Source organism: Microchirus variegatus (genome assembly GCF_963457635.1).
Source record: "Microchirus variegatus genome assembly, chromosome: 1".
Classification (NCBI taxonomy): domain Eukaryota; kingdom Metazoa; phylum Chordata; class Actinopteri; order Pleuronectiformes; family Soleidae; genus Microchirus; species Microchirus variegatus.
Window position 1 is genome coordinate 42,286,044 of NC_139802.1, and position 12,634 is coordinate 42,298,677.

At 43.9% G+C, this 12,634-nt stretch overlaps 2 protein-coding genes across 2 annotated transcripts; one reads left to right on the forward strand and one right to left on the reverse strand.

The window, feature by feature from the left end:
* Nucleotides 1-668: 668 nt before the first annotated feature.
* Nucleotides 669-6,231, forward strand: pisd (phosphatidylserine decarboxylase). The gene is made up of 8 exons (XM_083888412.1): nt 669-801; nt 897-1,030; nt 4,679-4,813; nt 4,906-5,007; nt 5,091-5,214; nt 5,322-5,465; nt 5,557-5,717; nt 5,808-6,231. Exons 1-8 carry the CDS (start codon nt 672-674, stop codon nt 6,066-6,068), a joined length of 1,191 nt encoding a protein of 396 aa, XP_083744538.1. The 5' UTR covers nt 669-671; the 3' UTR covers nt 6,069-6,231.
* A 264-nt stretch (nt 6,232-6,495) lies between these two features.
* rnf224 (ring finger protein 224) lies at nt 6,496-7,289 on the reverse strand (the record flags this gene model as incomplete). Its single annotated transcript, XM_083909672.1, has 2 exons — nt 6,496-6,822; nt 7,056-7,289. The coding sequence occupies 2 exons, from the start codon at nt 7,287-7,289 to the stop codon at nt 6,496-6,498; spliced, it is 561 nt and encodes a 186-aa protein (XP_083765798.1).
* Nucleotides 7,290-12,634: the final 5,345 nt, after the last annotated feature.

Below are 12,634 nucleotides of genomic sequence, written 5' to 3' on the forward strand. Positions count from 1 at the left end.
TCAATACCTATTAATACATATATATAAATTACCAGTCATGTTGTTGTAGGAGTTAACTGACACCAGAGGGTGGCAGTCATGCAAACCACATGGTAGCAAACTGCCATTAAACAAAGAAGAAGAAGACATGGTGACGTCACGTCAGTAGCCGGAACATGGCGGCCCCCTTGCGGACGCGCTGCCTACTCTTTTCAAGGTTCGTACCTTTATTTGTATGTACTTTATGGAACAAAAATAAAACAAAGTAAGTGTATCGCTGTGCGTCAGTGACGTGCGACCAACACGCAATATCAACGTGACGTATCTGTTGTGTTGGAAGAGACGTGAAGAGGTCGCACTCGCGATTCGCCGGACTCCGTTCAAAGTCTGCGTCAAATTAATATGTAATGACGTGTAAAGTGCGAACGGTGCGTTGACCGATGACGCAAACCTGTGTGACGTGTGCACGAGAGAACGGTGAACGATTCGGCTTGGGCAGAAATGAAGTGGACGTGAACGCGTGGCTTTTAAATTGAATAAAGATCGAGTCCGGCGTTAATCCAGGAAGTACATGTACATGCTGTTCACTTTAATCAGAGGGTCACGTGATGTTTGAGTCGACTTCGGGATTGCCTGTTTATTGTAGGCATTTTAGACTTAGACGGGCTTTTATAGACTGAGTGTCCACACAGATGTTACGTCACACACGTCAGTTACGTCACACACAGATGTTTATTGTAAGTCATCATCACCATGTTGGTCTTGTTTACAGAGCTCTTGGTTTGAGCTGCAGACAACAACAACAACGCAGCCTCAACCTAGGTGAGTATCTGCTCCTCTGATCGCTTTGATTTTAAAATTCATGTTTGTTGTTTTTGTAAATGTCTCTTCACCTGACTTCCCGTCACTGTGTTCAGGTCGAGGTTTGTTTCCTCGTCCACGTCCGCTCCCCCTCCTCTTGGTGACTGGCGGCGGATACCTTGGGTACCAGCACTACAGACATAGAGTCCATCGGGAGGATGGAGAGCCCACAGTGGCCTCACCCACACAGGTGAGCGATAATTCCTCTTCCCTTATTCTCCTGTCTCATCTTTATTTGGCTGTCTACTGTGGGGGGGGGGGGGGCGGAGTCAAACATTGAGAATACAGGTGTTCACTTTGCCAGGTAATGATACTTGAGTGTGACATGATATAGATAAGATGCGTTACGCCAGGGCAAATATTCAATATTTTTATTTAAATATGGTTGTGAATAAATGGAGAAATCCTGCACTTTTAATACGATTCAAAACGTTTGTCTTGCAGTAATATTGATTATGACTTGATTGGTATCGCGTCTCATGTGTCAATCCCACCCCCCTGGCTTTCTTTCCGACATGTTTATCACACATCACACCACTGTCCCAGGACAAAGAAAGAACACACGCGTAAAGATAACGGCTGTTACTGTACTTCACTCGCAGACAGAGTTACAATCACGCCATTTGTACAAGTGCCAAGGTGGGAGGAGCTAAGGCGTCATGTCTGTGGAGACCTCGTGTACGTGGAGTAGAGAAGCATTTTTTTTTTAAGTTTTTGCTGATTATTATTCCTCATATAGAGACTTTTATGTCGTCCTTCATCTGATAATCATAATAATAACTTGTATAGACAGAATACTGGTCTGTCACCGTTAGACGTCCTTGTCTTGCGTCAGGTTTACTTCGCTGTTTGACCGATGGACTGATTGACTGATGGTCTGATTTGCTGTCTGGGTGAAAGTTGAGACTGATGTCGATGGAGTGATGTCACGTTGGCAGGTCACTGTGTTATTACACTGCCACATCACCACTTCCCCGATTCGCCCAGGCCCCGCCCCCCACTCTCCTCTTCTGAACAAAGACACGATCCGATTGGCCGATCAGTTTGTTTGGACAGAAACTACACAGCAAATAAAACACTCTGTGTTTGTTTTTTTCCATCATTTATTTATATATTTATATCAGTCAACACACACACACACAAATACACACGCTTACACACACACAGCCGCAACCCTTTGAACTCCTACACCAAAAATAATGGATCAATAGTTGAACTTTAACACAAATGCGCAAGACTTTGTTGAAATGCAGTAGAATGAAGCACAATTCAATAATATTAACAATAATAATAAGCAGGAAATAAGAAAAAAAAAACACAATTCATTGATTAAAAGTTGATAAAATCATTTAAAATTATTTTTATGTTCAGTTACATACTGAATATGATATTCAAGAGATTTTTTTATTAAAAAAAAAAAAAAAAAAAAATCTCCATTTTCATATCTTACATGTTATATGTTTTACTCACTCAAACTGTAAACAAAGGAAAACTTATGACAAATACACAACATGATAAATAAACAAAAGTTGCACCATAATCTGCATGTGTGAGAAAACCAGGAGGGGGAGGGGGGAGTCTCCTGGGTATTTATACATCCCTCTCCCTCCCTCTCTCTCTCTGTCTGTCTTAATCCCAGCCTCTGTGTCACTCCGTCCTCTCTCCTCTCTGAGAACACACCTCTCCCTTGTCTCCTCTCCTCACCCGTCTCCTCTCTCCAGTCTCCTCTGACCTCACCTCGTTGTTCTGTTCCTCTTGAAACTTTTGTCGGGGCTAAGTTTTTGACCACGCACGCACTCACGCAAACGTCCGGGATGTGTCGTCGGCCTCCTCTCTCTCCGGTGGCGGACGGCCGCTCATGGTGAGCTGCTCCTCCTCCTCCTCCTCCCGCCGCACTGGCGGTGGAGACGGGCGTCGGAGGCGCGACCTGCTGCGGCAGGTGAAGCGAGGGCGGCGTGTGGCCGACAGCGAGAGGGAGCGAGAGCGGGATGGAGGAGGAGGAGGAGGAAGGAGGGTGAGGACGAGAGCATCAGCACGATTCAGGTGGGACAGGAGAGCTGTGGACAGGCGTATTAGTAAGAAAATAAGAGGATTCAATAGAAAACTAAGTTTGTTTTAAGGGATAGTTCAGGTTCTAGTAGTAGTAGTTGCTTCACCGCACTTCTGTGGTCCCACGTAAAAACAGATTTTAACGACTTAAAACGTATTCCCAGCCCTATCTCTCTGTGAAAACTGGAATTTGGTCATTACACCAAAGTCCATAGAGTAAGATAATCAGTGTTTTTAGCTCAGCTGCTGGATTACTGTCGTCTACTGTTCAGTAGTTTGTGTCGCTGAGGTAAATCTGTCACAAAATAACACGTGAACGGATGATGTAGTGGTTAAGCAATGATGCAAAATCACAGATTTTCTCTGTGGACTTTGGTGATGCAGGCAGTGGTTTACAAACTGAAGTTCCCGGGCCAGAAAGAGGCCGTCTCAAGGCTCCTGGGCGGCACATAGTCGCTATTGCTAACGTATCAATATCTCATACAGCCACAAAAATGCTGAACTATTCCTTTAAATATACACATATATATGTTTTTTTAAAAAGCGTAAAGTGTCAGAGAGAGGTTGAGTCCGAACACGTCGTAGTCTGTGTCAGGTCAGCTATTTTAGCGCTTGCCTAGCTTAGCCTGTTTCCCGCTGATCCCGCGTTAACCCGCTTAACCCAGTTAGCTGCTGTGCTTACATCCAGATTAACACACTCACCTGTCACTCAGGGATTAGATTTGACTTTATCGATCTGAGGGGGGGGGGAAATCCGCTGTCGAGTCCAATGATCGGTTGTTTTTGTGTTAGCTGTGCTGTATTGGCTAGCTTAGCTTAGCGTCAATGTGCTGTGTTTTTTTATACGCTCCTCCTCCTCACACCTCCTCCTCCTCCTGCCTCGTCCCGTCCACGTGTTGTTATCTTGTACCTTTTTGTCACTTAAGTGAGATTACGGAATGATGTCATGATAAAGTGTGCTGCAAAATCAACATTTCACCGGTTAACTCGGCTTTGGTTTAACCCCCCCGGTTAACTCTGGTTAACTCTCATTTGGCCTGATCAGGCTCAAGGTGCCTCGCTTGGATCTTCGCCATCGTCTGAGCGCGCTCAGAGGGGAGGTGTGTCGCCCCGCCCCCTGGCGCCGGCGGCCGATAGCCTTCCTCTACTATGTCCTGTCCGTCAGTGCTCTGCGGCCTCTGGCCAATCGGGTAAGAAGAGCGCAGGACGATGTAACTGTTTCTGTCACATCCTTACTTCAACCCTTAAGCCGACGTCAAACGACGTGACGATACGAGTCCTAGTCTCTGTGTCTGCCAAGATGTTTACTTTCATTAACAAGAAATAACTTTGTAGCTTTGTCCAGTTTAGTACACACATGTGTGAGATTGTCACACAAAACAACTAGTGCTGTCCAATAGGTTAACGCGCGCATGACACGTTTCCATGACGACTGACCGAAAACACACAGCAGCACTACAAATAACTAGCGTACCTGTGTGCTGCGTATGTGTGCGTCTGTTTTTAAAGTTTATCGTTACTTTAGAGACTCATTTTAACAATCCGGAGTCACGCAAACATGACGTCACACGCGTCTTTTTACGGTCAGCTGTCGTGCATTAACGTGCGGTAATGTTCCCGCCTTTAAACGCTGTTGACACGAAACATGCTAATAACAGGAACTATTTATTATCATTAGATATGGCTCCGCCCCCCTGACAGTCATTCTCTTCCACTTCCTCCCTCACTTGCAATTTGTCCTTTTTGAAAACCAGATTATAAACGCGTAAGTTCCCGTTTACTCCCACAGGTGGCGCTGTACCGCTCCTTCCCTACCCGCCTCCTCTCTCGAACCTGGGGTCGCCTAAACGGGGTGGAGCTCCCCACCTGGCTCAGGAAGCCCGTGTACTCGCTCTACATCTGGACGTTCGGGGTCAACATGCAGGTCAGCGCTCGCCGCCGGGCGACTTTGATCACGTGACGTCTGGTTACGTCATGTTAAACATATGGGTGTATGTGTGTGGTTCTGTCCACTAGGAGGCAGCAGTGGAGGACTTGCATCAGTACAGGAACCTGGGTGAATTCTTCCGCCGGCGTCTCAAACCCGCAGTGCGACCGCTCTGCGCTTCGTCCTGTGTGGTGAGGCCCCGCCCACCATCGTTGCATTGATATCGATACGCGTGAGTCTGCTTTTTTTTTGACGTTTTGATTGGTTCTCGCAGATCTCGCCAGCAGACGGGCGGATCCTCCACTTCGGTCAGGTGAAGAACTCGGAGGTGGAGCAGGTGAAAGGCGTCACCTACAGCCTGGAGAACTTCCTGGGTCCACAGCAGCAACGCGGCAACGGTGAGGCCACGCCCACTCTTATCACGCCACACCACACCCCCACTCCAGCCTAGCGTCACCCAGCTGCTGAACTGACTCCACCCTCCTCTGTCCATGCCTATCCTTAGACTCCGCCTCCTCATACAGGGACCACCTCCTGTCGTCCCCTGACAACGACCTGTTCCATGTGGTGGTTTACCTGGCTCCAGGTGACTATCACTGTTTCCATTCGCCCACAGACTGGAAGGTGGAGCTTCGACGTCACTTCCCCGGTGAGTGAGTCCACCTTTTACTCCGTTACGGCCGTTTCAGGGATGAAGCGATAGCAGGAAAACATGCTCCTCCCCCTTTATTTCCCGTTAGGTTCGTTAATGTCGGTTAACCCCGGTGTAGCTCGATGGGTCAAGGAGCTCTTCTGTCTCAACGAGCGCGTGGTGCTCACCGGCCAATGGCAGCACGGCTTCTTCTCGTTGACGGCTGTCGGCGCCACGAACGTGGGCTCCATTCGGGTTTACTTTGATCAGGTGAATACATCTTCTTTTTTTGTTTATCCTGATCGTACGTTTGTGTGTTTACCGATCACGTGATCACATGTTTTTTGTTTTCGTGGTCAGGAGCTTCAGACCAACGCTCCGTGCTACAGCAAGGGCTCCTTCCACGACCGCACGTACGTCACAGACGGTAAAGCGGAGGCGCCGCGCCAGGACGAGGTCTCGTCGAGCGAAGGGGGCGTGGCCTTACAGAAGGGCGAGGCTTTGGGGGAGTTTAACCTGGGCTCCACCATCGTTCTCTTGTTCGAGGCCCCCAAAGACTTTAACTTTAACCTGCAGCCGGGACAGCGAATCAGAGTGGGGGAGGGGCTCGGCTGCCTCTGATTGGCCGAGCGCAGGAAAGGTGTCCAACGACATAAGGCATTGTGGGTGATTTTCCATGAAAAGAGAGGACGCCGTTGTTTTTAATGACTCAAACTCCCAGAATGCCTTGTGTGCCTCGTCATGGGGGACGATGCATGATGATGTATACCCCCCAAAAAACTGAACTATTCCTTTTCTTTAACAGTGAAATGTTTATTTTTCATGTCGTCAGATTCACAATTAAAACGCTTGCCGTCCACTGACACACAGTTTGAATGTTTGAAGCTTTATTGTTCGTCTGTCTCAGGAGCGATCATTTCATATAATATACCAAAGAAGAAAATATACTTATGAACTGAACTGTAAACATTCAGAAAAACGGTTACAGTTTATTACAGTTAAATAAAGTTTTTACACCTTCGGTCAGCCTAAGCCCCGCCCCTCTGAGTCAGCCCCGCCCAGGGCAGCATGACCAGCAGCACAGCCAGTATGAGAGTGGCGGACAGCAGTTACCGTAGCGATGGAAACGTGGCTCTGCCAGACCTCCGTGTGACCAGCCGTCGTCGGCGGCCTCCTTCCTCAGCCACAGCTTCCCGTCCTGGGCGGTGGCGGCAGCGGCCGCTGTCCCCTCCCTGCAGCCGGAGCTCCTGGAGGAGGAGGAGCACGTCTGCTGCGCTTTGACCCCCAGGAAGGAGGCCAGGTCCAGGTCCAGACCCGCCGCTCCACCCCTGGGCCTCGGCGTGTTCTGACGACACTGAGGACACGGGATCCACACCTGGAGGGGCAGAGCATAGAATTTCCCAGTTCCTACTTGGAAGTTTTTAATTGGAACGCCCCCTTCTGGTCAGATTTTCAACTCCGCTGCCAGTTCCCACTTCAGATTTAATAAATGGAATGTACCATTATTCAACGTTACGCTCAACTAACATGCTGCAAACAACACGGGGGCGACATATTCAATAGATATGTAAATGAGTGCGCCAACGAGGTGATGACATCACCGCTCACCTGTTCGTTAATCACCGTGTCCAGCCGCTTCAAGCACGCCTGGCAGAAGGCGTGGCCACAGTGCAGTCGCCGCGGCAACCGCGCGGCCAGGTCGTAGTTGCCGAAGCACACGATGCACACCAGGTCGCGCCTCAGCGACATCATCGTCTCCACGGCAGCGGCAGAGGAGGCAGGGAGGGGCGGGCGGGTCACTTCCTGTTCCTGCTCCTCTTTCTCTTTCCCGTCGGCGGACATTTTTGTTCTGATTTGACGAGTAATGATAAAGTTTTACGTTTGAATGAAAGGAATTGTTTTGTGACTATATGTACGTTAACGTGCCACTTCATTAGGTACAACGGTAGAAAGGTAATTTCAGTGACTTTGATATACTGGGATTTTCATGCAAATCCATCATAATGTTGCAATTGCAAATATTTAGGCTGACATCGCACACCCTTTCAAAGTAAAAGTGCTTGTTTTGATGGATAACCCAAACATTTATGACGCAAAAAGAATCTGTAAATAACAAAAACAGACAGAATTAAAACATTAACTCAGAATATATATATATGTAGACAATTGTAATTGAAACATTAGACAGACTTGTATATCATTAAATGTGGAATTTTGTAATTTCAAAATAAGTGTAGGGCCGCAGGACATCCAGTGGCGGGCCGAATGTGGCCCCCGGGCCCCGAGTTTGAGACCCCAAACAAATGAAATAATATTTTTTTTTATAAGTCATCTGTTTTGTCAATAAAGTTTTCCTACAGAATTTTGTAACCTCGCTCAAAAGTAGATACAAACACAGTATTCACACATTTGACTACATATATACATGTGTAATTGTACTATTACTACATACAGAGTGTAGTTATATATATATATATATATATTATTTTTTTTGTCACTCATGAATAAATGAAATCTATGCAAATCAGATTAAACGAAAACACACTCACACTCAATTTTCTCCTCCGTGTTTTTTCGTCACATTTCTCTTCCTCTCTCTCTTTACTCCTTTCCTCTCCTCTTTCTGTCGTTTGTCATGTCTCCCCAACCCTTTTTTCTTCTTCTCTTCTTCTATTCCACTGGTATTTCTTCTTCTTCTTCTCCTTCCCTGTGTTTATCTTTTCTTTTCTTCTTTTTTAAATCGCCTCCTCTCTCCTTTTGTTTCTTCTTCTCTGCTCTGTCGTTCTTCTGTTTGCCTCAGACAGAGAGAGAGAGAGAGAGAGAGAGACTCGGCTTCATCAATAATTCAGCCTCGCTCGCTCTGCACTTTTTCTTTCTTTCTTTCTTTCTTTCTTTCCTCCTTTCTTTCTTTGAATCATTTCATCGTAACATTGACAGTAAACAGGTAAACAGAATCGACACTCTCACGTACGCAGTTAGTTATTGAAGTTATTGAATAATTCCTGCAAACAAAATGTAAACAAGACAATAACTGATCACGGAAGTAAATAATCAATAAAAACAACAGTTGCATTGCTTCTTATTTACATCGTATCAAAGTTAAACGATCAATAATCTGACCTGTAATCTGATCGGCCAATAGTGGAAAGTGGAATTGCAGTCACTGGTGTCAGATGACAAGTCAGTGTAGACTAACGTCACCGTGGCAACAGAGCGAGAGAGAGAGAGAGAGAGAGAGGGAGCTGAGGGATGATAAACTCTATATCATATTAATATAATCCAATCAATCAATCAATCAATCAATATGCTATTAATATGAAAAACTGTTTATTTCACCAGAAAAGTCAACAACCTTCATCCTGAGTCGTCGCCATGACAACACATACTGTAAATACTTTGTGCAAATTCATATATAAAGAAAATATCAAATATATATATTATATATATATATAAGTGTATATAAATCATGTTGTTATAATAAACAATATTAACATCCGTTAGCAAACCACGTGAATGCGATTCGTTCATCTTCATCGTCGTCTTCATCGTTTCCGTAATCAGTGAACTGAGATTAGCAAAACTTCCAACTGGGATTAACGCAATTTAAATGGAGCTCTAAAATTGGGTTTATGAACACATTTCAAACTGTGATTATCAAATATCAAACTGAGATTAAATAATTTAATTTATTTTAATTCTAGGAATTATGGAATTTTAAAATGGGATGTTAAAATTTCGCTACAGACTATTTATTGTGTATTTTTTAAATATATTGTAATAATCTGTGAAACTAATATTTGTATGTTTTTCTAAAGTGATGAACAAAAATCCAACAGAAAATAATCTGTTGACGTCATATGAATTTTAAAATAATCTAAAGGTTTTGAAGCAGCAGCAGCAGCAGAAGTCGCTTCAGTTCAGCTGCATCATTGATCTTCCTCCAGGCGGGAACCATGTAATCTTCAGGAATAATTCTGTCTGAATTATTGTTGAACAAACAGGAAGTCCACAAAAAAAATGACCACAACTTCCTGAAGTTCATGACTCTTTCTTTCCTTCTTCCTTCCTTGGATTTCTCCTCAGGGAGCGTCGACCAGAAAAAATAAATTAATCCAAGCCCCTGGTGCTGTGACATCACATCCTGTCTTCTGATGTCACTTCCTGCCGACGTGACGTCACTTCTTTCGCCTGCACCGGTAGCAGCAGACGCGGCACCTGCCCTCGTCCTCCTCCCCGCCGTCTTCCTTGACCATATATGGTGGCGGCGCAGAAATTGACGAGCTGTACGGGTTCCCGACGTTACTGTCCAGAGCCATCGGATTGGCTATGACCGTAGAGGGGTCGTCGGAGGAGCGGAGTTTAGCCCTCGGAATATTGACCTGACCGTAGGGATTATCTAAGGAGACATTGATGGTTGACATGGCGCTGGCTGGAACTAACCAATCAACCAGTGGGGGGGCGAGAGAGCTCTGTGTAGAACTGAGAAAAGAAAGAGAGAGAAAAGTTAATGGTGACTAGAGTAGGGGCCTAACCTGTACAAACGCGAAATCTAAACTAGCATTAGCACAGCCTACTTGTACTTCTCAACACTAAACTACCATGGGTACAACCTACCTGAATGCTAACTCTAAACTAGCATTAGTACAACCTTCCTGTACAATTAAACGCTAACTCTAAACTAGTATTAGTACAACCTACTTGTACTTCTAAACACTAACTCTAAACTAGCATGAGTACAACCTACTTGTACTTCTAAACACTAACTCTAAACTACCATGGGTACAACCTACCTGAATGCTAACTCTAAACTAGCATTAGCACAACCTACTTGTAAATGTAACACTAACTCTAAACTAGCATAGTACAATCTACCTGTACATTTAAACGCTAACTCTAAACAAGCAATTGTACAACCTACCATGTACATTTAAATGCTAACTCTAAACTAACATTAGCACAACCTACTTGTACATTTAAATGCTAACTGCAAAGTACCATTACCACAACTGTTAGCAACCCGCTCATATGATGTAGAACAAAATCAGGTTTTACGGTACATATTGTGTAGCGAGTGGTTCCTACCATCCATTAAAGGCGCCATATGTAAGAATGTGGCCAAAAACTGTTACTACATTCAAATTCAAAATACAGAGGTCTTTTAGGTTTCGTTTTCTGACGCAACTGGCAACCCGTGGTTGCTCGGCAGCTGAGACTTTACTGACTGCAATGATTGGTAGACGGCGGTAGGTGGCGCCACATGCCAAAAAATTATTTCAAAACATAAACATGATTTGCAGTCTGCAAAATATTAATTTGAATGTAAATATTTTGTCTGTACTGTTGTTGTTGGTGAGTTCAGTTTGTTATATGAACATTATTCCTGAGTCTCTGTGACATATTAGGAGGATTTTATGGCCAGTTTGAGCTTTAGATTTATTACATAATGCTCCTTTAACTTAAAAATATCACATTTTTGAAGCTACATCTGTCTCATCAATAGTCCGGCCTGAATATTGCTTTGATTTTTTTTTGGTTTTGTCATCTTATTCTTCTATGTCCTGGCCTCTCCTCTATTGTTTTCCCGGACACTAAGCAAACAGTGTGGTAACTGTGGTACATGCAGCAGCACAAAGCCAGCATGAGTCCATCTGTGGTCCGTCTGATGGTGTTAGTAACTTGACTCCCAGTCGCATTATCTGGGTGTGTTAGTGCGACTTTGAGAAATTTGACATTTACACATATTGTTTTTAAAATGTTCTGTTTCAGACAGTCATGTAAAATTAATTTATTTTACATGTATTTTACTGATACAACCTATACGCCATCAATTAAATGTTGATTTATGACAATATCTGTCTGTACTCTCTACAATTTGAAGCTTTTTTTATCTGTTAATTTTAGTCTGAAATACGTCCATACCTGTCTGAAGGCAACAGGTGTTTCCTTCTGTTGTAGTGTCAGGAATCACAGACCTTTTCTCTGGTTTAATCCCAACTCCTTCTTCTTTTTCTTCTTCTTAAGTGAAAATAATGTCCCAAACTGAAAGGAAACAACAGAAGCAATAAAAAAATCTTTCTCTCGCTCTACCTTTTCACTGAGTGACTGACTTTAACCGCCTCGCCCAAACCTGTTCTACCTGATGACAATCTCTCTCTCTCTCCCTCTCTCTCACTCTCTCTGTCTACCTGCTCATTCTCTAGTGAGTTTGCCCACTCCCCCGTCCCATTGACACCCCCACCTCACCATTCTACTCATTCTCTGTCTCGCTCTTGTAAGAGAATCATTATTGTGGGGTTATTCATTTCCACCCTTTTTTTTTTTGAGTCATACATAGGTTTTTTTTATTGAATTGTGTTTGATTCCGTTGATAAAATTCAGATCAGAGGCAAAACGACAGGGATTCAGAGATGAATGAGTGACTTTATCTGAAGGAGAATGAGGCCGATTCTTCAGATAAGATATTCACCAGGGAGAGACCGAGACAGTGAAAGAGTGTGTGTGTGTGTGTACATGTCTGACTTTATCAGCTTGTGAGGACATTTTGACCTTGTGAGGAACAGTTTGGCTGCTCCTCGCAACTTTAAAGGGCTTTTTTTTAAGGTTTAAAGTACAGGTTATAAATGGGTTTAGGTTAAGACGCAGCCCTCTGTTGAGCGTTATGTGTAAAAGTGTCATCGCTAGGAATGCTGTACAAGAATGTGTGTGTGTGTGTGTGTGAGTGTCGGTAACCGGTTGGACAGAAACTTGTTTTGTCTCTGGTTCATTCCACACACTTAAGCTCCGCCCACACTCTGCTCTCATTGGCTGTGACACACTCAGACAGGTGTCAATGCAATTCATACAAAGTGGATATTGTTATATATATGAATGCATAATAATTTCAGTTAATGCTGCTCAAAGCACTATATTCAGAGTGTTTTTTTAGCTCTGACTGATGACGATCGTGATCTTGTTTTCAGGGATTTAAACACTGTCATTTCTACAGTGCTTCTCACGTGGTAAGATAATACTTTTTCTTTATATGCATGTATAAATATATCAAATATATTCTTTTCATTTTGTAATAAATGTGGTATTGAAATATGGGAAAATGTATTGGACATATTATGATGTGTAAATATGTGATTTGGATATGTAATTTAGAATTAGAATTAGTTATTTTTGCACAAATACCAATTATTGATAGT

Excerpts from the sequence above, each read along its gene's own strand:
- pisd (XM_083888412.1), top strand. The coding sequence starts at position 672 with ATGTTACGTCACACACGTCAGTTACGTCACACACAGATGTTTATTGTA. Across the intron at positions 4,814-4,905 it reads CGTTCGGGGTCAACATGCAG|GAGGCAGCAGTGGAGGACTT; the intron begins GTCAGCGCTCGC and ends TCTGTCCACTAG. Across the intron at positions 5,008-5,090 it reads TCTGCGCTTCGTCCTGTGTG|ATCTCGCCAGCAGACGGGCG; the intron begins GTGAGGCCCCGC and ends TGGTTCTCGCAG.